General features: G+C 41.2%; 1 protein-coding gene across 2 annotated transcripts in view; it reads right to left on the bottom strand.

Moving 5' to 3' along the window:
* Nucleotides 1–866: 866 nt before the first annotated feature.
* LOC139161652 (pre-B-cell leukemia transcription factor 3-like) overlaps nt 867–23,397 on the bottom strand; it is a 70,379-nt gene continuing 47,848 nt past the window's right edge. For both annotated transcript variants that reach the window (XM_070741074.1, XM_070741073.1), the window contains exons 3-9: nt 17,136–17,377; nt 15,795–15,985; nt 12,053–12,188; nt 9,946–10,102; nt 3,998–4,104; nt 2,603–2,689; nt 867–1,658 (exon numbers count right to left, since the gene is read on the bottom strand). In XM_070741074.1, the coding sequence (XP_070597175.1) occupies nt 1,566–1,658; nt 2,603–2,689; nt 3,998–4,104; nt 9,946–10,102; nt 12,053–12,188; nt 15,795–15,985; nt 17,136–17,377 (1,013 nt within the window). In that variant the 3' untranslated portion in view covers nt 867–1,565. The remainder of the gene's footprint in view (nt 1,659–2,602; nt 2,690–3,997; nt 4,105–9,945; nt 10,103–12,052; nt 12,189–15,794; nt 15,986–17,135; nt 17,378–23,397) is intronic.

The raw sequence follows: 23,397 nt of genomic DNA on the forward strand, positions 1-23,397 counted from the left end.
ATGAGTATGTAAGCAAAATCCAAGATTCATCATTGAAATGAAAGGTTTAGTTTGGACACTGCTCTGCCAGACTTTTCTGCAGCAGTTGATACACAGAGCATAGTTTCAGATTTTAAAAATGACAGTCTCTTTCTTATTTGAAAGAAATGTTTCAACTGTTTCATGAGTCCTCTTAATGTTCAAATATCAATTGTCATAGTTATTAACATATCGGTCAGTGGAATGATTATCAATGCCCCCTTCTCCCCCCTTCTACTCCAAACACAATTGTTAGGCAGAGTTTTTATTTATAGCAGCTATTCCCATCTAAGTAGCCTCCAGAAGGTCCAGATTATAGTCCCCAATTTTCTGAATACCTGATTGAGGAAACCATTCTATTTCATCTTAATGATGTTTAGGAATGGATCATGTTAATAAGCACACCCTTCAAAACTGTTTTAAGTCAAAATATTGATGATGCAATTGCATTTTAAAAGTTCTGGTCCATCTATTGATCGGTATTGATGGAACTTTCCCATAGTGCTTTAGTCCAAAAAGCAAAATATATGGCTGGATACCGAACAACAGCTAACATTTGAACCAGATTTTTAACAGATGAACAGTACATTCATATGTGGAATTAGTAACCATAGCAAGAAATTTCATCAACTTTTTAGTTACATTAATTCTCAAGAGCCTCAGTTAACATGACTATGGGAAGATGGTAGCTGCATATTACAAAGATCTAGCGGGCCAATTACATAGGTGGGATATCTCTGAGTAGGCATACAAAAGACTGCAGTGTGAACCAATCTCTTAGTTTTATACCAATTTACTGGTAAATATGTATCATCCATCAATCATGAAGGAAAACTTGGAAAAAGGCAGAAAGGAAAAAAAGACTTTGGAAGTTTATTCTTTGATCAATTTAAACTGAAAGTGATGACTTTGCTACTAACATTTTCCTAGATGTACAAAAATCTATTCACAGACAAGTCTGTGTATACTCTAAGACATTAAATTAGAGCTACATGAGAGTGACAGAAGATGAAGTTTCTATTCAAAGAGCAAAGTTCAATAATCATTTTGGTAAAGCAATAGCCTGTTCTGGTTAATGTGTTCAAAGATAGTCTTCCTCTAGAAAATACAATACAGATAACGCATACAATTACAATACAAGAGGGGCTATTTGTTAGTAACTAGCATCTAAAACAGAATTTTTATAGTAAAAACACATAGAAATTAAAATCAGTTGCATTTTTTAAAACTGGAAAAATGGAGTCAACTCTTAAGCATAAAAGTGGTAATTCATTTTTTTAAAAAACAATTTGTTTTGGTAAATGAAGCCAGTTCCTTTAGAACCCAAAGGGCAGAAGTAAGAACTCAAGCACATCATGCCGAGAGGTAGAGAGGTGTCCATATATAATCACAATCTTCCATTGGTTTTCTTTTTTATTTTTATTTTGTCTGAGGTAATTAGCTGTGTGTGTGTCAAGTTGTAGAATCAAAAGTATTGGCAAAAAAAGAGCAACATTGACAAGATACACTAATGACCTCTTTCCTCTCCTCAACAGGTCCTAAAACATTTAATTAGATGCATCTGAATTAATGCTTCCTGGATCTCCAGTAGGTGAAGTGATTGATGAAGGGGTAGTAGCGTCCTGCCAGCTGCCATTAGCCTGAAGAGGGAATAAAGGCATTTTGTTGTTAAGTCCACAAGATGCTACTAGTTGCCTCTTAAATCACTCCAATTATGATTTCCCAAATCACAATAGGAGAGCATTATGCCATGTGCAACACAGACTTTGTTCCATTATGATTAGTCTCTTAGTAAACATCTTCACACATAATTTCTGGGGCACAGAAGGTAAAATATAGAGTGAATGTGGCTTCTGCTGCATTTGTTTCATGGCTTCTCTTTCTCCCAAACGGGACTCCTTTCCTCTTGCCCAACTTCTTCAACTAATTTGTCTACATAGTTAAAGCTTTACTGCCTGTTGATTCTCAAACAATTCAAAGAATTCAGAGTACAGGATAGAAGAATACACTCCCACATATCTTTCTGTTCCCAAATGCAGACTTGGGGAGAGGAACCAATCCAAGGCCAGTTTGTGGATTTCACTGGAGGCTAGTTGCTGTGCATGCTTATGCTTTCTCTCTTTCTCTCTCTCTCTCTCTCTCTCTCTCTCTCTCTCTGTCTCTCTCTCTCTGTGTCTCCTGCAGTCTCTTCTTTCAACTGTGAGCATTCTCCTCCAATAGGAGGGGATTGAAAGATACTTCCTTCTAATTCAATGGGCCAATATGGAGGAGTAGGTTAGCCAGCTTCTCTTTCTGATCATTCCTAACCATTCACAGTTCTTCGCAGTACCGTGAATGATACAGATAAAGATTTCTACAGAGGGATTTCTTTAAAATTCCCTGAATAATAAAAACTGGCAATAGGATGCCTGTTTCCCCCACTCTTTGAAGCAGCAGTCTTATGGCAAGGTGCTAGCAACACCAGTTAACGCCACAGTTGAGTTCTATTATAATTGCATCTGTAGAGGTAGTTACATTAACCAACATTGCCATGTCAGACTTCCACAGCTCAAAACATTCAGTTTCAAAATCAGAAGCTCCTTACATCAATGCGCTGTGTCGAATATAAGGGGTTTCCCACAATGCTGTCATATCTTCCTGCCTGGTGTATGACATGGTGTAAGGAATCCATCTGTAACAGTATGACCAATTTGTCAAGCAAACAAAAAAGTGCCAAAAGAGTTATGTAAGTGCTATATTTACTGCCCCAAATCCCATTATCTTCCTTTCTATGACCTTTTAGGGTTTTAGTGTCCAGTTGGGCTGAACATTTATTCCCAACTTATAACTACTTATATTGCTCTTCTGCATGTTATCAAAAGGAGATTGCTATTAGCATAATGATTTTTTTCAAAATAATAAGTTTCTCTGGGCACACAAATTTTGGGAAAAGAAAATTTTAAAAAAGAAAAGAACACCCACCAAGATCCCATTCTTTCCCCTGGAATGTATAGCAACATATACGCTGTGTGACTGAACACGTATATTACTTTTCCCTCTGAAATCCAGGAGAGAATATTAACATTACCGTAATGGACACTTGGGCCCGAGTCAGGTAGTCCTTGACTTATGACCATTCATTGAAGAACTGAAGTTACAATGGCATTGGGGGAAAAAAAGATTTATGACTGCCCATCACAGTATGGTCAGAATTTTGATGCTGGATGTTCTGGTGCTAATTGCAGTCATAGGTCAAAGACCATCTATATACTAATTCTAGTAAAGGTTCAGGTCAGGCACAAAATCAATCTTATTTAGCCCAAAATTCAAAAGGCAGGCCAATTGTAGTCCAGTACAGAAAAATTCAAATCCTTCCTTGTCCAAAGAAGGATCTGAAAATTTAGATCAGGTCAAGGGCACTGGAGTCATTTTGATTATGGGATAACCTATTTTCTAGTAGCTATAGATTCAGGTAGTCCTTGACTTATAACCACAATGAGGATCAGAAATACTGGCATAAGTTGACAGAATCATAAGATGATGTTCCCACATGACCAGAAGTTTTTTTCTGATATTTTTCACTATTATCATTAAACAAACCTAGCGGATGTTAAGCAAATGTATTCATTCAAATGATTTTTTTTGCTAGAAACTGGCAAAAAAATCACAAATTACAGTTATGTGGTCCCAAAATGTTACAATCAGTTGTAAACCTGTGATCGGCTGCCAAGTGTCTTACTTGCCAGAATATGACTGGGAGAAGGGGACCATTTACAATAGCAAGGGGTCTCTCCTGGCCATCAAGGACTCATTCTGTGATTGTTATAAATGGGAATAGTCATTAAACTACTGGTAATAATTTAAGGACTACCTTTAGATATTTCCTTCAGGAAATCTTAAAATCTGTATATCTTACAATGGGCACTTGAATTGAAGTATTTATGGGGATTAAAATATTTATGGCTGCAGTGGACTGTTAACCTGGCATAGTTCCACCTACCTGAGACTGCACATTGGCTCCCACTGGTGAATTCTGGTAAGAACTGAGTGACTGAAGATTTATAAAGGAATCTCCAGAATTTGTCATTTTAAATGACCCAGAAGAACCTAAAGAGGAAAAAATAAGTTACTTGGAGTTATGTGTGCAACCATTCATTTTCATGCAATTTGTCATAAATGATAGCCCAAGGAGCTGTTATGCTTGAAATCTGATTCCACAATCTATCAGTTTATATCATGGAGAATACTCAATTGCTAGGGCTTAGTGAATAGATCTTGACCTAATACGGTTCAAGTTATTTCATGAATCCGATTCAAATTCTTCTCCCTTTCCATTCTGCCATCTCAGTGAAATCGAATAACCGGGTAGAAATAATCAACCAAGTGAAATGGTCAATAAGTGAACACAGGATTGACAGATACTGAAAAGATTACTTGTTGCTGCTCTCTTGTTGAGATAAAGTTCTTGTGCAGCTACACTAGCATTACCCATTCTGGTGTGCCTTATTCCCAGGTGTACAAAATTGTCATGAATGTGCACACTGGTCAGAAAAGAGATATTTTATTATCGACATATTTGCAAATGGTTGCTAGGTGAGGTCATTTCTAAGTGAGGTGTGGATAAAATTACAAACTATCCCCAGGAACTTTCAGATTCTTCAAAGGCTACCATAAGTTCCTTATACAGTAATACCTCATGATACGAACTTAATTGGTGCAAGGAGGAGGTTCGTATGATGAAAGGTTCGTAAGACGAAACATTGTTTCCCATAGGAAACAATGTAAAGTCAATTAATCCGTGCAACCAAAAAACACCCGCAAAAAAACGGCTTTCGGAGACTGCTGGGAAGCCGCGCGGCTGTTTTAAAATGTGACAGCTGGCCTGGGGGGCTTCCCAGCACCCCCCTGAACCCGTGTTTGGGGTTCGGGGGGTGCTGGGAAGCCCCCCAGGCCGGCTGCGACCTTTTAAAACAGCCGCGCCGCTTCCCAACTGTCTCCTGAAGCCGAACGCCAAAGCCGAACTTCCGCGTTCGGCTTCAGGAGACAGCTGGGAAGCGGCACTGCTGTTTTTAAAGGTCGCAGTCGGCCTGGGGGGCTTCCCAGCACCCCCCAGAACCCGGGTTCGAGGTTCGTGGGGGTGCTGGGAAGCCCCCCAGGCCGGCTGCGACCTTTTAAAACAGCCGCGCCGCTTCCCAGCTGTCTCCTGAAGCCGAACGCCAAAGCCGAACTTCCGTGTTCAGCTTCAGGAGACAGCTGGGAAGCGGCGCGGCTGTTTTAAAAGGTGACAGCCGGGCTGGGGGGCTTCCCAGCAACCTCCCGAACCGAACCCGGGGTTCAGAAAAATGTTGCCTCTTCTTACAAACTTTGTTCGAGTTACGAACCGGCGTTCGGGAGGCTTCTGGGAAGCCCCGCCGCCCGGCTGTCACCTTTTAAAACAGCCGCGCCGCTTCCCAGCAGTCTCCGAACACCGGTTCGTAACTCGAAAAAAGTTCGTAAGAAGAGGCAAAATTTTTCTGAACCCCGGGTTCGTATCACGAGTTGTTCGTAAGACGAGGGGTTCGTATCTTGAGGTACCACTGTATATAAAGTGGTACAGAATAAGACAAGAGCTTCCCAAGCTTTCTCTATTCAGAGCTCCCCTGCAGTATAGTGAACTCATTAACACTTCCAGTTGTTAAGTAATAAAATATTCCAGGGTGCCTTGTTAGTTTGATGTAGCACCTCATTCAGGAAGGATGAAATTATATTATTACCTCAGCTTTATAAGAGGGAGGTGATTCTTAAGTGAGATTTTCCGCTTTTAAGAAGACTATGAGATTTAATAAACACAATTTAAAATATGCACCTGTTTTTTTAAAAATAACAAATACTACAGCATACAAGTATTGTGAGCTTTCTGAAAGCATAAAAATTAATAATCTATATTACTAATTCAACAGCAGGTACCCAAGTAGTAAGACATTACTACTGACAATAATAATAATAATAATAATAATAATAATAATAATAATAATAATAATAATAATAATAATATACAATCACACACACAGACACAGAGGGAACACTTAAAAACAGAATATGACTTCAAGTAAATCAAACTTCTGTGAAATTAAACTGTCCACTTAGGAAGCAACACTAATTGACAGTCAATTTCACATGCTGTTGTGCAAATGGAATAGTTGTGCAAATGAAATATTCAATGAGAATATTTCATTCATTCAGATCTAGGATGTGTTATTTGAGTGTTCCCTTTATTTTTTTGAGCGTTTCATTATACATATTATTAGTAATATTGACTAACTTAAGAGATTTATCTATGAGAGGACTGATGCATATTTCTGAGATCTGACTGGGCTCAAGGAAGGGAGTGTGTCTCTCTCAGAGCTTTGCCCAGCCAGGTTTCTGTATGTGTTTCAGATGTGGCATCAGCTAATATCTCAGGGCAGGGGCTGTGGCAATAGTCATCCAGATTATGTTAAATTCATTTTTATAATAGAAAAATCTAATATAAAGAAAAAGCAAAAAAAAGAAGAGTAAAAGGTGCAAGAATAAAAGGGAGAAAAAATTAATATAATAAAGAGAAGATATACAGAAGTGAAAGAAAGAGAGAGAGAGAGGGAGAAAGGAAAGAGGGAGGGAGGGAGAGAAAGAGAGAGGGGGAGATATAGAAAGGAAAGAGAGAAAGGGTGGGAGAGAAAGAAAGAAGAGAGAATTAAAGAGAGGGAGAGATAGAAAGGGATGGAGAGATAGAAAGAGAGGGGGAGATAGAAAGGATAGAGAGAAAGAGGGTGGGAGAGAAGGAGACGAGAGAAAGAAAGAGAGGGAGAGATAGAAAGTAAAAAGGGAGAAAGGAAGGGAGAGAAAGAGAGTAGACAAAGACAACGATGGAGTGGACAAAGACAACGATGGAATGATCATCATCAATGTGAGAGACAGAAGTGAGAAACTCTAAGGTGAGCCACTTTTTTTACTTATAATTAAATACATTTATGAACATATTGGATGTTGATAATTAATGTTTTTGATCTGAGACTGACAGACTAAAAGTTCTCAAATACATCTTGATATTTCTAGGGGGAAAGATTTATAATTTGCAATGGCTGTTATAAGAGCCTAATCTTAGGAAGTTTGGGATGTTGAATGATTACTGTCTATTTGAAAATATACTATTGAAAATATAGAATTATGGATATCAGAGAGCGTGCCCACACTTTCTTTCTTTCTTTCTTTCTTTCTTTCTTTCTTTCTTTCTTTCTTTCTTTCTTTCTTACTTTCTATTTATGTATGTATGTGTGTATGTATGTATGTATGTATGTATGTATGTATGTATGTATGTAGACTTGAATCTGAAGTTTCTGAACACTTTTCAAAGGTAGTCCCATGTAGAGAGTGTTGCAGTATTTGAACCTCAAGGTGATGAGGGCATGAGCGACTGTGAGCAATGACTCCCAATGACACCAGGTGAACCTGTGCAAACGCCCTCCTCGCCACAGCCGAAAGATGTTCCAATGTTAGCTGTGGATTGAGGAGGACGCCTAAGTTGCGGACCCTCTCCGAGGGGGGCAATAATTCCCCCCCCCCCAGGGTAATGGACGGACAGATGGAATTGTCCTTGGGAGGCAAAACCCACACCCACTCTGTCTTGTCAGGGTTGAGTTTGAGCTTGTTGACACCCATCCAGACCCCAACAGCCTCCAAGCACCGGCACATCACTTCCACTGCTTCGCTGACTGGATATGGGGTGGAGATGTATAACTGGGTATCATCAGCATACTGATGATACCTCACCCCATGCCCTTGAATGATCTCACCCAGCAGTTTCATGTAGATATTAAATAGCAGGGGGGAGAGGACTGACCCCTGAGGCACCCCACAAGGGAGAAACCTAGAGGTCGACCTCTGACCCTCCACTAATACCGACTGCAGCCGAACGGACAGGTAGGAGGAGAACCACTGAAGAACAGTGCCTCCCACTCCCAACCCCTCCGGCCGCCGCAGAAGTATACCATGATCGATGGTATCGAAAGCTGCTAAGAGGTCAAGAAGCACCAGGACAGAGGGCAAGCCCCTGTCTCGGACACGCCAGAGATCATCCATCAGCGTGACCAAAGCAGTTTCTGTGCTGTAGCCGGGCCTGAATCCTGACTGCTGAGGGTCTAGATAATCGGCTTCTTCCAAGGACCGCTGGAGCGACACCACCTTAAAAAGGGAAGGCTGGAGACTGGACGGTAGTTATTAAGCACGGCTGGGTCCAGGGAAGGCTTCTTGGGGAAGGGGCGCACAAGTGCCTCCTTATAGGGAGCCGGGAAGGACCCCCTCCACAAAGAAGCATTGACAATTTCCTGGACCCAGTTCTGTGTCACCTCTCAGCTGGCCGAAACCAAGAGGGACACGGATCCAGTAAGCAGGTGGCGGAACTCACAGCTCCAATGGCCTTGTCCACTTCATCAGGTGTCACCAAGTCAAACTCCTCCCAGACAGATGGACAAGGACAGGCCCCAGTCACCTCGACTGACTCGTTGTCAGCCGACACTGCTATCCAATTGGAGTCAAGGTCCGCCCAGATCCGCACGACTTTATCAGCGAAAAATGAGTTAAATTCCTCGGTACTGCTCTGCAAGGGCTCCCCAAATCCCCCCTGGTTCAGAAGAGAGCGGGTCGCCCTAAACAGAACAGCCGGGCGGGATTCCGCTGATGCAATCAAGATATCAAGCATAAAGTCAGATAAAGCAACTGCAATCCTGCCAGTCCCCATTGCCATCATTAGCCAAATGTTACTTGTCATTGGCAAGGATCCCCCACTATACAAGCCATTCTGAGCTTGGTCCTTCCCAGCCATGAGCCTCAATAATGTACGGGATTGCTGCTCTTCAACTCCCCCCATCTGGCTATCTCCCTTCCTATCTCTGTCCTTTGGCTGTTCTGTACAGTAGTACTCCTTGGTGCTGCTAGCAGCACAAGGGCTGAACTACAGTCCTGAAGCAAAGATCAGCTGTCCATGGCAAGGCCTATGGAGCACAAAGTGGTGGGAACAACTGTGGGTTGCCAACTGAGATGGCCAGTTGCAATATGAAGCTTGATTAGTCCTCAGCAGTGATCTTGGATCTATTGAGATTGAAACAGAGGCACAGGAATAGTGGTAGCCAGAGGAGACTGCTGAAGGTACCAGGCTTCTAGTTGAGCCCTAGCACCACCAGCACCAATGAGGAGTGCTACTGTGTAGGCCAGCGAAGAGATGGGAGGAAAATAGGCAGAAGGAGGACGTTGAAGTGCTCCTGCAGTAGTAAGTGTAGGCAGGTTGCTAAGCAACCACATTTTGATCACATGATCATGGAGGGCACTGTAATAGCTGTAATTTCAGGGACTGGTGTAAGCACTTCATTCAGCAGAAAATGAAAATGAAACAAATTTTGAAACATAATGTTTTATGGAAAGTCATTAACTCATACTTTAATGAATATATATGGGATAGCAAACAAATCTGAATTCCCAAGCTATTTCAAGCAAATTTTTCATCAGAGGAAACAAAGCACTAAATTACATGTCCTATTATCTAATCAGGTTTGCCAACAAGGGGGCCTTTTTAATGTTTTTAATATAGTTTTAAATTAGTTTTTTTGTCTAGCTCTTGCTACTAGTATTTACCTTGAATACCAAGTGACTCAAAGATGTTAGGAGCTAAAATTGCGTCAATCAACTTTAATTCCTTTAGAAGAGTCTGCTTGTACTCAAGATCCTCTGTTTCCCCCCCATTATTACTGTATATCCTAACATAAAGCAACTAGGAAGGCTGAAAACAACAACAAAAAAACATAAACATATAGTGTTTTTCTAGGCCACTTACAAAAACACTAGGTTGAGTTACTCATTGTCTGAGTAGTGTTATTTTTTTTATTGCTGGTTTCCCCAGCAGGTGTCCTTCTTTAACTACAGTCCTTCTATACTCACCAGAATTTGGGGTTGGGGGAGAGCTTGTTTGATTCCCCTGAGCCACCACATTGGTAGCATCCACTGCTGTTTTGGCTGCATAAATATTGGCCTCTTCCTGGAATTTTCCCATATTTTTTTTATAGCGAATTCTCTTGTTACCAAACCAGTTGGACACCTGCAACACAATAACAACTCTCATAAGTATGTAAACAAATCATACTATCTCGCCAGTTAGTATTTTCTTTAAAGGGCAAGAAGAACAAGCAAGGCTACTATAAAACTGGACAAAATACAGTCATCTTTAAGTTTCTACAGCATCCAGCCGAGAGAAGTTTGGTATGGTAGTTAAATTGCTGCACTATGGACCAAAAAAACTGAATTATACTCTCACTTTAGGCAGGAAAAACTGGCTTGGTGGGTTTGGGCCAGTCATTCTTTCTCAGTAAATTCATCTCAAGGATTATTGTGAGAAAATAGGAGGAGGAAGGGGTATTTGGTAGGTTGCCGCTCTGTGTGTGTGTGTGTGTGGGTGTAAAAGTGATATAAAAATAAATATCCCTGCCACATCTATTTAAAGGTTCAGAAATCCTTTAGCAGAATCATGAATTTGTGCTTTAAAAATCTTCTAAAAAAGATATTAAAACTACTATGACAAATCCAATAAATAAATAAATACAAATATATTAACTCCCATGATATAAAAATGTTTAACATGGTAAAATGGAATCCAAATCAGGTAAGAGCAATTGAAAACTTATCAAATGAGTTTTAAAAAAACATCTGAATATAAAAATACTAATAAAAACCACAAAAATACATTTGATTAATATACGCTGACATCTCTGTACATTAAAATATTTGATTAAATAGAAATTATTTCATATGCATGCAGATTATTAACAAGGGAACTAGATGAATTTCCTTTGGAATTGAGTTCAAAAGGTATCCAGAGCGAAGTCATAACTTTGAGGGACTTGTTTTAATGCACTGTAGAGGACATACATAACCCCAAATACTTTGCTTTTGATCCAATGAGTCAGAAATAGCTCTGAGAAAGGTAGGCATGATGGACAATTCTGCATTACAGGCAGGTTCATATGACTTGTTCTACTACAAATTCATGCTGCTTCTGATCTAATTGCACAGAGTATGGCTATAACATATTCTGTTTATTTCTGGACTGTTGTGATGTGCAAATCCATAGTAAAGGAACTTGTTACCATTGGTTGCTTTGTACGTAAACTATTAGATTTCTTTCAATAAATTAACTAAAGATTATGAGCTTGGCTGATTGCTTGCAGATGTTTCATTACCAGACTAGGTAATATCTTCAGTGCAAGCTAGCACTGGTATCAGGGAGCATTAAGGACTCCACAATTGAACTCTGAGAGACATATATTTTCTTCGATTAGTCACCAAATAAAAGACTCTTGAAATCTAATGGCAGACTTTTGAACTGTAGCAAAACTTGGACTTTTAATCTAATGAAAGTCATTAAAGATTAGCTTGTACCTTTCTACCAACTTTTATGAAATGTAGGTACCTAGTTAATTTAATAAAAAGCCATTCTGAATACACAAATCATGTGGCAAGGTGTAACCATTTTTTAAAAAATGAATTGGGCAGAGACCTGACTCTGACAATAATATAACAATGTCTGGGAGAAAATGCCATGGCCTTTGTACTCATAATTCTGTGCAGTTTGATTTTTAAAAAAATATTAAATTATAAAATCACGATTAAGAAAAATACTGAATTAAAGATCCCAATAGGAAATTAGATATTTTTTTAATTAAAATAAAAGCCATGCTAATAATTTACCCATTAATATACAATGCAACAAAAGTAGAAATAGTCATGCTGGCCAAAAAGGGGGGGGGGGGGATAATTTAAAAATTCCTATTAAAAAGGACCTTTATTAGTTTTCAAGAACTGTCAATCATGTATATTTTTTAAAAAAAAGTGGAAGTAGCATGAAAATATGATATGTAAATTAGATTGATCCGGTGAAGAGATGGTATCAGACTGTATCAGGACTTCCCAAGATTGCTGGGATGAGGAAACATTATTGGTCCCTCATTTTTGGAAATGGAGAAATCCAGCTGTTTTTATCTACACAGCCTACCTGTGAGACTGTAATGCCTCCTTTCTTTGCTAGTTCTTCTTTGGCTTCTTCACTGGGATAAGGATTACTCAGATGAGAATAAAAATATTCATTCAATACTTCTGTTGCCTGCTTGCTGAAGTTACGTCGTTTTCGCCTGAGAATAGATTAGAATTATGCATAAAGCCCAATACGTATTTAACTAAAATATATTTGTTTAATTATTAAATTTATTTGCCGCCTATCTTGCAATGGGCTACTGTAAGGTGGCTTACAATGCTAAAAAGGAAGTAATGAAGAGTGTAAACAGAACAGAAGATAATAGAGCAATAAAATAAACAATGAGAAATACAACTATATGATTACCAAAAAAGAACAATGAATAGGTAGACAGCAGAGAACAAGGGGAGCGAGGAGATGGAGTCTGCAATCAATTCAGCAGCCATTCTCCAGCATGGAACTTCACCATTTGAACCCCAGCCAACCGGCGCGCAGCCAGGTCTTTAAGGTCTTGTGGAAGGATAGTAGAGTTATATTAAAATAAAATATAAACTATCCCAAGGACTGGAGGGAGAGTAGGGATTACAGGAAAATTATGAAAAGTTTGAGTATCCTGACTAAATCATGGGATGACTACTCTTGCTTTCCAAAACATCACTCATTCTAAAGCAAAAATTAGATATACAGTAGATGCAAAAATATAAGCAATAGAACATTTATGGCTTTAGCCAAATAGAAATAAAAAAGGGAGCATTCTACAATTAAAAGTTGAAACTAAAAGTACAGTCAAGATTACTGGTCTGCACATATTAAACAGAACTCCCAAAATAATCTACGAATATAAATACAAAATTCCACAAATTTTAAGGTGTATAATTCAAGATTAAAAACATTAATATTCATACAACTAGGGGCCTTTGCATCTATTGCACCTTTTCCTGGATAATGAGGGCTCATCCATGCCTTGGTCATCTCCCATTTGGGTTACTACAATGCATTCTACATTGACAATCACTTGGAAGCTTCAACTGGTCCAGAATGTAGTAGTGCAAATGGTAATGGGTGGCCCTGGGTTTGCATATGTAATGCCTCTGTTGCATGAGGCGTTACATATACAATATGGAACATATGAAAGATGTCCAGTACCTTTCTAGGTGCAAGTCAAGCTGCTAGTCATCACCTTCAAAGCCTTATATGACTTAGGGCGAGGTTATATGTGAGACTGCCTTTACTAAGGACATCTACCCATCTTACCAGATCAGACAGCATGGGCATGCTCCTTGCACCTAAATATTGCCATCTAATGGAACCTAAGAATACCTCTGCTATTTGGAACACACTACCACTGAAGTTCAACAGTTTTTCCGCCTTTTAGCCTTCTTTAAAGCTTTGATGACCTGGCTTTTCCACCAAGCCCTGGAATAATTGACTATAAGATTAATGCCAGGTTCTGTTGTTTTTTAATGTTTTTATAGTATTTTAAAGATTTTTATGTTATTTTACCTTTGACTGGGAGCTGCCAAAAGTTGGTTATAAGATGGGCAGCTTTATAAATGGTTTTAAAAAATAAAATGTTAATATGTTCATGTAATTAGAAAGACCAAGTAGCAACTGATAGGAGGAGTTCTCCAAAATCATATGAAAACTATGGAAAGTTCAAAGTTGACAGCACTTTTCTAACTCAATACAGTGATCTCTCGATTAGCGCGGGGGTTACGTTCCAAGACCTCCCGCGCTAACCGATTTCCGCGTTATACTGGATGCGGAAGTAAAAACCACCATCTGCGCATGTGCGCCATTTTTTTCATGGCCGCACATGCGCAGATGGTGGAGTTTGCGTGTGGGCGGCGGGGAAGACCAAGGGGAGGTTCCTTCAGCCGCCCAACAGCTGATCTGCTCCGCAGCGCGGAAGCAGCGAGGAGCCGAAGATGGGGTTTCCCCGTTGCCGCGCTGCGGAGCGGATCAGGTGTTGGGCGGCTGAAGGAACCTCCCCTTGGTCTTCCCCGCCGCCCAGGCAAAGGGGAAACCCCAAGATCACTTGCCGCTTGCCGTATTGCAGCTTGGAGCCTTGCTTCGCCTCCTTCGCTGCAATACGGCAAGCGGCAAGCTGCCTGGGCGGCGCTGGGGCCATGCGGAGCCGCTCATCTAGGGGGGCGTGGACCGGCAAGGTGCCCTCCGCTCTCTCTCTTTCTCTCCCTGTTACCGGTGTGGTATAAGAGAGAGAAAGAAAGAGAAAGGAGGGCGACTTGCCAGTCCACGCCCCCCTGGATGAGCGGCCCCGCATGGCCCCAGCGCCGGACTCCGTTGCCGAACGCCGAAACCGGAAGGGGCGAGGTGGGGGGGGGAGAACGGGAGGCTCAGCATTCCGTCAGTCGCAGCGCTGGCTGTCAACTTTTCTTTTTAGCACTGGGGAGGCAAGTCAGCTCCTGCCCAGTTTTAAAAAGAAAAGTTGACAGCCAGCGCTGCGGCTGACGGAATGCTGAGCTTCCCGTTCTCTCTCCGCCCCCTCGCCCCTTCGCCCCCCTGTGTTCCTAGGAGAAGTGCTGGCGAGGAGCAGAAGGTCTGTCTTGCCTCAATCCCCAGCACTTCTCCTAGGAACACAGGGAGGCGAAGGGGCGAGGGGGGGGAGAGAAAACGGGAGGCTCAGGAAGGGAGCTCGGGAAGGAGCCCACGGTCAGTCGGCTGCGGGAGGAAGGCGATTGTTCCGCTGCCGCCAGCATGGCCTGGCTGGCAGCGGAAGATGTAACGGAGCCCACGGGGGATTCGCCTTCCTCCCACCCGCAGCCGAGACTGATCGTGGGCTCCTTCGCAACCTCGGAGAGCTTCCAGGGCATGAAAGCTCAAGAAAACCAGGAAGCTCTCCGAGGTTGCGAAGGAGCCCACGATCAGTCTCGGCTGCGGGTGGGAGGAAGGCGAATGCCACGGGGCTGGGCTCGGCTCCCCCCTCGGCTCCCCCCCTTACCAGCCCCGCCGCGGAAGGCTCCATTCTGTTCCCTGCCGGCCCGATTGAGCGGCCGGCGGTCTCCATTCAGGGAACCGGCACCCAGCGTCCCCACGCCGCCTCCACCTCCCGATAATGCGCCCGACCTCTGCCTCTCTCTTTCTCTCTCATATACCACGCTGGCAACAGGGAGAGAAAGAGAGAGAGAACTAGCGTGGACTTATTTTTTATTTTTTAATATTTTATTTTAATATTTTATTTTTTTAATTAATATTTTTTGAAAAACCGCGTTGCAGCATTTCGCGCTAATCGAGAACGCGCAAATCGAGGGATCACTGTATTGTGGATTCCCAAATTGTGCAAACATGGGAAATATAATTCAACTGCCAATGTTCATATAATCTCAAGTATTCACCATCAGTGTGCCTAATCATGAAATCTGTTAATTACATCCCCACCAAGCCAGTAGTGGATTCTAAATCCCATTGCTACCTGTTTGTGTGCTTGTGCAAGGCTTTTGTGAATGCACAGAAGCATCCTGGGGAGTGGGCAGAGCCTCCCGCCACCACCACTACCAGTTTGCTGAACAAGGCCAAACTGGGAGCAACCCACCGCTATCCCAAACTTAGAGCATCATTACTGTTGAACCCCAAACTTAGAGCATAAATAAACTTAAAAAGCAATGATTAAAAACATAGTTTGTTTTCTGTATTTCCAATATGACCCGGTGTTAACTTGCCTTATGTGCCTACTGTAAAATGCTTATAGTGTTTTGTATTATCAGTATCTTGGACACAGGAAATAGTATTGATCATGTATTACCTTGCATCAAGAAATCTTGAACGCAAAATCATCACTGCCTCGCACGTACTTTGTTTCAGCTGCATCTGTATGGTGCTGAATTTTCCATGAATTATATTCACCATACGCTCTATTTCTTTGGGCGAGATTGGCCTTGTTCTACTCTGTTCCCGAAGGAGGTTCATAACATGAGTTGTGAACTCACTGCAGGCCTGAAAATAAGTATAAAGTACATTTAACTGAAGTAAAAGATCTCTTGAATCAGATCTGATGCCATAACTATAGGTAGTCCTCTACCTATGACCACAACTGAGCCCAAAATTTTTGTTGATAAGCAAGGGAGTTGTTCAGTGAGTTTTTCCCATTTTACAACTCCTTTATGTCACACTTGTTAGGGGAATCTGGCTTTCACCATTGACTTTGGCTGTTGGAAGGTTACAAACAGTCATAACTGTGTAACTGTCATAAATGTATGCCAGTTGCCACGTATCTGAATTTTGACCACCACATGACCATGGGTCATAAGTGTGAAAACTGGTCATGTCACTTTTTTCAGAGTCATTTTAACTTCAAATGCTCACTAAAAGATAAGTTTTAAGTAGAGGACTACCCATATCATTTAAAACGTAACTTCAAAACTAGACTAAATAATTCAACAGTAAACATGGATTTGATATTAATATTCTGTGTTTGATATTTAATAATTACTGTATAATATACTGTAGAGTATATGAGATCGGTCTCACTAAAAACATTGCCTATAGTTATTTATAATAAGACACATACTGTATATCCAACTGTTTTCAAGTTGTCAAATATATTCTACAATTTTTTTATTTATAGCAAGATACTATATATGCTAATGAAACAATGCTTCTAATAGTAGTAGTATTAAAACAATGTAATGAAAGGGAGAACATTAACAGTCAACTTAAGTAAAATCTGTCTATGAAACATAGAAGCTGCTGTCAGCTTCTGGATAAAAAAAGCTACTATTCATGCAAAATCTAGTAAAACAGCATACTCTTCGGAGAGGGGTGCCATACAAATCTAATAAATAAAATAAATAGAATAGAATAGAAAAAGTAAATAAAATAAAATAAATAAATAATTCATAAAGCAATTGATGCAGGTGCATTTAATGCAATTGAGAACCAGGAAAGGTCACTCTCTTGAACTTTTTTTAAAAAGACAATCCTATATTATGCAATTTATGTTTCTTATTTCACACAATAGTTGGGTTATTATAGTTTTCATAAAACTGAATACTCCCTGATCTGTGACCACAAAGGAAAAGCAATTAATTGTTTTAAATTGAGAGGATAAAACAGAGAGGATAACTCTTCCATGCAGAAAGATCACCTGTTCATATTTCTCTAGCTCAGAGTGGTATATCTGTCGGATCTGTGACAGCTTGGCCCTGTAGTCAGAGTGTTCAATGCTATTGTCATTTGGACAGCCACCTGATGTTGCTGCTATTGCTGCTGGTCCTCCTCTTCCCCGCTTCTCAGGCCCGGAGACACCCTCAGCCAGCAACATGTTATCTAGTCTCATTAGCTGAGCATCAGGGGGATCTTCTTCCTGAATACCACGTATACTTAACACTGGATAAATATAAATAAGGAGCAGACAATTAATTATTGTGCAATATTTCTCTCATTTTCTCTTTGCATAGATATTAGTAACCATGATTTCATCCTTATTAATAACTTTCATTGTTTTTATCAATGTATAAAATACCAAGAAAAATAAAACAGGAAATTAAGGGAAGAAGAAAGGGGGGAGGGAGAAAATATGAGCTACAAGGGAGGAAAGAAAAAGACACTGACTTCTGACTCTTTAGCACAGTACAACACCATCAGTTTTATCAGAGCATTGAGAAAATCTACACTTGGGTTCCTATGACTATTCAGATCATCAAACTTCTAGACAGCCAAAGCTAAGGCATCTAATTCATGAATAATTTTTATTAAGGCCTAAAGCATTAAATTAAATTGTTCATTACAGACAACAATGTGGGTTTTTTATTGCATGTTAACTCAAGTTACTATGTAAGTGAACTAGGTAATATTTTTTCCCAACAAAAGAGTAGATTTGTCTCTGTTAATTAGCTGAGAGAAACTGCTATCTTCATTAAATAACCTCAAAATATTACTCCAACCAATTACTTTAATATTTATCCCAATCATCTAATTAATCAATTAAATTAGTAATAGTTCAAGAAATCTTTCCATTGGTTGGCAGTCTTAATTTTTATGGATGTTTTTAATGGACGATTGTGAGCACCATAAAACCCTAAGAACCTGTGCAGTCGTATATACTAATATGCCATGGATTGTTCTGATTCCTAATCATAACACTCTCTACATATTCATTAAAATGGAAAATAATTAGGCTGAGCCAAGTGAAATTCCCATCATTTCTAATTAGCTCTTAATTAAAACACATCACAACCTAAGGTACTGAGACCTCAATCAATATGCAAATGCAATCATTGCAATATATTTACATATCATTAATTAACATGCTGCAGTGCTGTAATGAACTGTATGAGAGCACTGGTGCCAAAACAAGAATGATATGCAATTTATTGAGGCTCATTTTCCAATCCAGATTTTTCTCTTCCATACGGCAATAAAGCAGCAGGCCTCATATTCCTGGCTTATGATAGAGCATTTTTTTGTTAACAGGACAGAAAAATATATTAACTGAAATATGTAAGCAGCAAATACAGGATGTTCATGCCAATAAAACTGATACAGTTGTTCGCACTTCAACCAAATAAAGGGAAATTATAAAGTTCTGTGGAAAAAAAACCTGATATTAGAAAGACAACAGTACATGTCATTAAAAGAACTGCTAAGGTTTTAGCTTAGGTTTGAGGGGTATATAAAGAATTCCTGTACTGCAAAATCTGCCTAAAATATGTTTTATAAATCTTAATGCAGAAGAAGAGGTATAGGAAATTAGAGACCTTTCCAATTGGTCTCTTGTAGATCTTCTCACCTTAACCCACCCCTCAGAGCATTCACTGTTGTTATCCTCCCTCAGCTGTATTTCCATGCAAAGTAAGAAAGAAGAATCTCTGCAGCACCTTCTCTTCTGTGAGAGGTGCGGATCGAAGTCTCCCATTAATATGCCTCAGCTGTTGCTATACAGTGAGGTAGAAAAAGCTTTAATTAACTTATCTGCATAGATCTCAGCAACTTGTATATTCTATAAACATCCGCACTAGTGAACCTCAAGTACAGCATCTTCATATGATAATCAGCCATTGTTCAAATAATATACAACCTCTGCATTACCTGGCATATAAGTCCAATTAATAAATAATAAATAAATTACTGTTATTTTGGTGCAACAACAGTTGGACTAGCTCTAGATGATATTATAAATCATTGTATGGAATGACTTGACTTGCCCACTGTCCTTGCTCGGTTCAAAATATAGTTCCAATTAAAAATGGGCTGCCTTCTAAAACACTGAACATTCTAATTTCATACAGCTAATGTGAAGCCTTATGTACCCTTACTTGGAGGATGCCACTTTAAGATTCAGTGAAGCCTATTTATTTTATAAACATTTTCAATTTGCTTTCCAAAGGTTGAAATAGAGATGCAAAACTGTTTCTTTCAGAGTAAATACATACAGGATCAAGATACATATTTAATGTTAAAATGGTAATACCACTGTCAAAATGCATGGATATACATTTTAAAAGATGGAAGATAATTTTAGAATCCAATTGGATATGAACTAGTTACACCTTTGATATTTATAGCTGGGATTTTTTTTCCAACACATTGAAAAGGAAGGCATCTACATGGAAATCACAAAACTTAGGGAAGTAGTTTTTAATTACCAAAACTACTTTAGGTCCAATTCATATATATCAGTAATGGCAAACTTTTTCCCCCTCGGGTGCCAAAAGCACATGTGTGTGTGCACGCTACTGTGCATGCATCAGTGGCCACACCTATAACTCAATGCCTGGGAAGGGCGAAAAGAGCTTCCCCCCGCTGCCCAGAAGCCCTCTGGAGGCCAGAAACAGCCCATTTCTTAACTTCCGGAGAGCCCAATAGGCCCTTTTTTTACCCTCCCCAGACTCCAGAAGCTTCCCTGAAGCATGAGGAAAGCGAAAATGCACTCCTCTGCCCCTAGGAGGCCGTCTGGAAGCCAAAAAGGCCCTCCCAGAGCCTTTGTGCAAGCCAAAAATCAGCTGGCTGGCACGCACATACACTGAGCTAGAGCAACAACTCATGTGCCAGCAGATATGACTCTGCGTAAATGCCATAGGTTCGCCATCACTAATATATGTCAAGCTATTCTCTTAAAGCCTAGTGAATACTGTATTTTTCAGAGTATAAGATGCACCGAAGTATAAGATGCACCTTATGGGGTAGCAAAACAAGGAAAAAAGAAATTCTGCTTTGCATACCAGCATCAAGATCAGCAGCGTCCTCACTTCCACTGAGACTTTGATAACAAGCAGCACAGCTCTTTTTATCCATTTAAAACAAACCCTATCACCCCATGGGCATTTAACGGGAGTGGGTGGGATGGGAGTGATTTTCATGGGGTAAGAAAAGAGACTTCACTCCTTCACTCCACTCCTTCTGCTGCCATCTCATAAACATATTGCCAGGCTTCTCAGCAAGCCCCCTGCACCTTTGCTGCCTTGATTGGAGCCTGATTCTTGAAGTAGGAAGTTGGGACTCATTTGGCAAAGTGGGCACTGTGTGAGACGCGTATGGCAAGGTGGTCACCAGCAAATTGAGCAGAGCCTGCTGCGCCATAGAGGAGACCCCTACCCTGTGCCTTTGCCCCCCCTCTCCCCCGCCACTGGCTGCTTCGTCTTTCAATGTGCGTGGCTGGGAAGGGCTAGGAAGGGAGCAGGAGACCGTGGGATGGGGGGAGATCCATGCTCCCTAATCCTGATCAAGCAGTCCTTGCAGGCCAGCTGCTAGGAGAGTGATGTGTGTTGTTCTCCTGCCAGGAAACTTTGTAATGGGAAGAGTGGGAGGGGGGAACCCCTCCAACTGCAAACCCCACACTGGGAAACAGGAGCTGAAGCAGCCTTCCAAAAGCAAGGTTTACTCCATGCCTTGCACCATACGGACCCGGACAAACTCTTCCATCTCACAAGCAGCCTTGGCAGCAGCGGAGTTCTTACAAGAGCAATCAGTGAAATGGAACTCAAATGGCTTTAGAACTCAAGAGACGCACCCGCTCCCAACCTCGTCCAAACTTTCCTCCCTTTGTCAGTCTGCATCTCTCTCTCTCTTTCTCCCCCTATCTTTCTGCTTCTCTCTCTATGTCTGTGAATGTGTGTGTGTGTGTGTGTGTGTGTGTTGCTCTTTCTCGCTCCCTGCTTCTTCTCACTGTCAGAAATCCCTGCCGCCCTGCCTGTGCTACCTGCGGTGGAGACTTCCCTCCCCCCCTCCCCCCTGACCGGCTGTGGTGGGCGCAAGAGGAGAAGGAAGGGGAGGAGGAGGTTGCGCTCATTGCTCTAGCAGCCCAGCTTTACAAAAGGGGGAAAAAAGCTGACAAAAGAGAGGAGGCACGGTGGCAGGCAGCGGCAGAGGCAGGGATACACACAGATGCACACACACACAAATCACTCTCTCTCTCTCTCTCTCTGCCTCCACTTCTCTCTGTGGTTGGGCCAAGAGAGCAAGCTCTTTTTTGGGACACTTTGCTATGTCTTTTATTTCTTCTTTTGGGAAATCCGGGCTGACAAAGGAATGATTGCCTCTTACCCAGTGCCCCCTTCGCCAAACGAGTCCCGACCTCCTGCTTCAAGAATCAGGCTCTGACCAAGGCAGCAAAGGCACAGGGGGCTTGCTGGAAACCCAGCAATGTGTTTATGAGATGGCAGCTTCCAGGAGGACTGAACTGCTGCCTCTCTATCCAACCTTGCTGGGAGAAAGCTAGGCTTTCAATGCTTATGGTTGTAGGTAGGAAGACAGGGTGTCTCAGGAGCAGAGACTCCATTTAAATGCCCATAGGGTGATGGGGTTTCTTTTTAAACTGTCAAATGAAAATGAGGATCTCCGCCGCTTGGAACCGCCCAAAATTGCAACGCGCAGAGCCTGAAAACCACTGAAGGATAGAGGCTACATTTGCTGTATAAGACACACCCAAATTTTTGCCCTCTTTTGGGGGGGGGAGGTGCGTCTTATACACGGAAAAATACGATAAGTTTCAACAATAAATGGGATAAATGCTGAGATAAAGGTGATAGATATATTTTCCTATTTCTATCCTATTTACACTGGTCTACAAGGAGAAAGCCTTGGAAAGTAAAATAATTTTACCAGAATTGGGTCACTTAGAAAGGAAAATTAAGTCCTGAATATTAATTGGCTCCAGTTTCCAAGAAACAGCTTCAGGTTAAAATCGCATCAAAATAATTCAAAATTATGAGCTGGATGTGTGATTATGCTCTGTAACCTTTTTGCATAATGTGATATAGCAATGAGAGTGGTGCCAAACCAATCATTATAAATTTATATTTTTATTGATACCAATAACATAACTTTCCATTCATTTATTGGTTTTTCATGTAACATTACATTTAATGTTTTCATGTAACATTTAATTTGCAAGAAAAACTGACACGCTCTAACATCAGATTAAGCGACGAGGTTCCATCTTTATTCGTTATCTAAATTGCACTTTTTGACTTTTCTCTTGTGAACTGCAGTAGAATCATCCCTAGGGAGATTCCAGCAGTAATCGGTAAGCATGGACGGATTCCATTTCCCTTGAAACCTCTTCTCCATGCCTATGATATCCTGGTGGAATCACTCACCGCCACACAGTTCAAAGGGAAAATAGTCTAAATTATGCAAGTGTAAAAGAACCGTTGTACATACCTGAACGGTCTTCTCGATGCACTGGAAGGAGAGTCCAACATGGGTAATTCACCAATCTTATTGGTAGAGACTGAGTTAATTTAAATATTTAAATATGAGGTAGTCACCGCCCCTCAGCAGCCCCCAATACCTCAGTTTTAAAAACGAAGCCAGTTTAAGGAAAACCTGTTTATTGAACAATAACCATATAACCTCATAACTGTTTAACTGTTTAACTAGGCTCCCAGACTCCGGCGACCTGGCGAAACAACCATGCCGGGTGGGTTTGGACTCTCCTTCCAGTGCATCGAGAAGACCGTTCAGGTATGTACAACGGTTCTTCTCCACTGCATCTGGAAGGAGAGTCCAACATGGGATATGCCAAAGATTACTGCCCATGGGAGGGAAAAGGCTGAGCTACGGTCGCAGGAGTTGAACACACTTGCTGCAAAACCCGTCTCCCAAACGAAGCTTCCGCCGAAGCTACTGAGTCCAGTTTGTAATGGCGTACAAAGGTGGTAGGAGACGCCCATGTAGCCGCCCTGCAAATGTCCTCTATGGACGCCTGAGTCCTCCAAGCCACCGAAGTGGCTGCACTCCTAGTGGAATGCGCTGTCACCCCGGTTGGTGGTACTTGAGACCGAGCTTTGTAAGCTTCCTCAATACAATCCCTCAGCCAGCGACTGATGGATCTAGCTGACACTGCCAGACCCATTGATCGCTGACCAAAGGACACAAACAGCCGCTCAGATTTCCTGAAATGTCCA

This window comes from Erythrolamprus reginae, chromosome 2 (assembly GCF_031021105.1).
Source record: "Erythrolamprus reginae isolate rEryReg1 chromosome 2, rEryReg1.hap1, whole genome shotgun sequence".
NCBI lineage: Eukaryota > Metazoa > Chordata > Lepidosauria > Squamata > Dipsadidae > Erythrolamprus > Erythrolamprus reginae.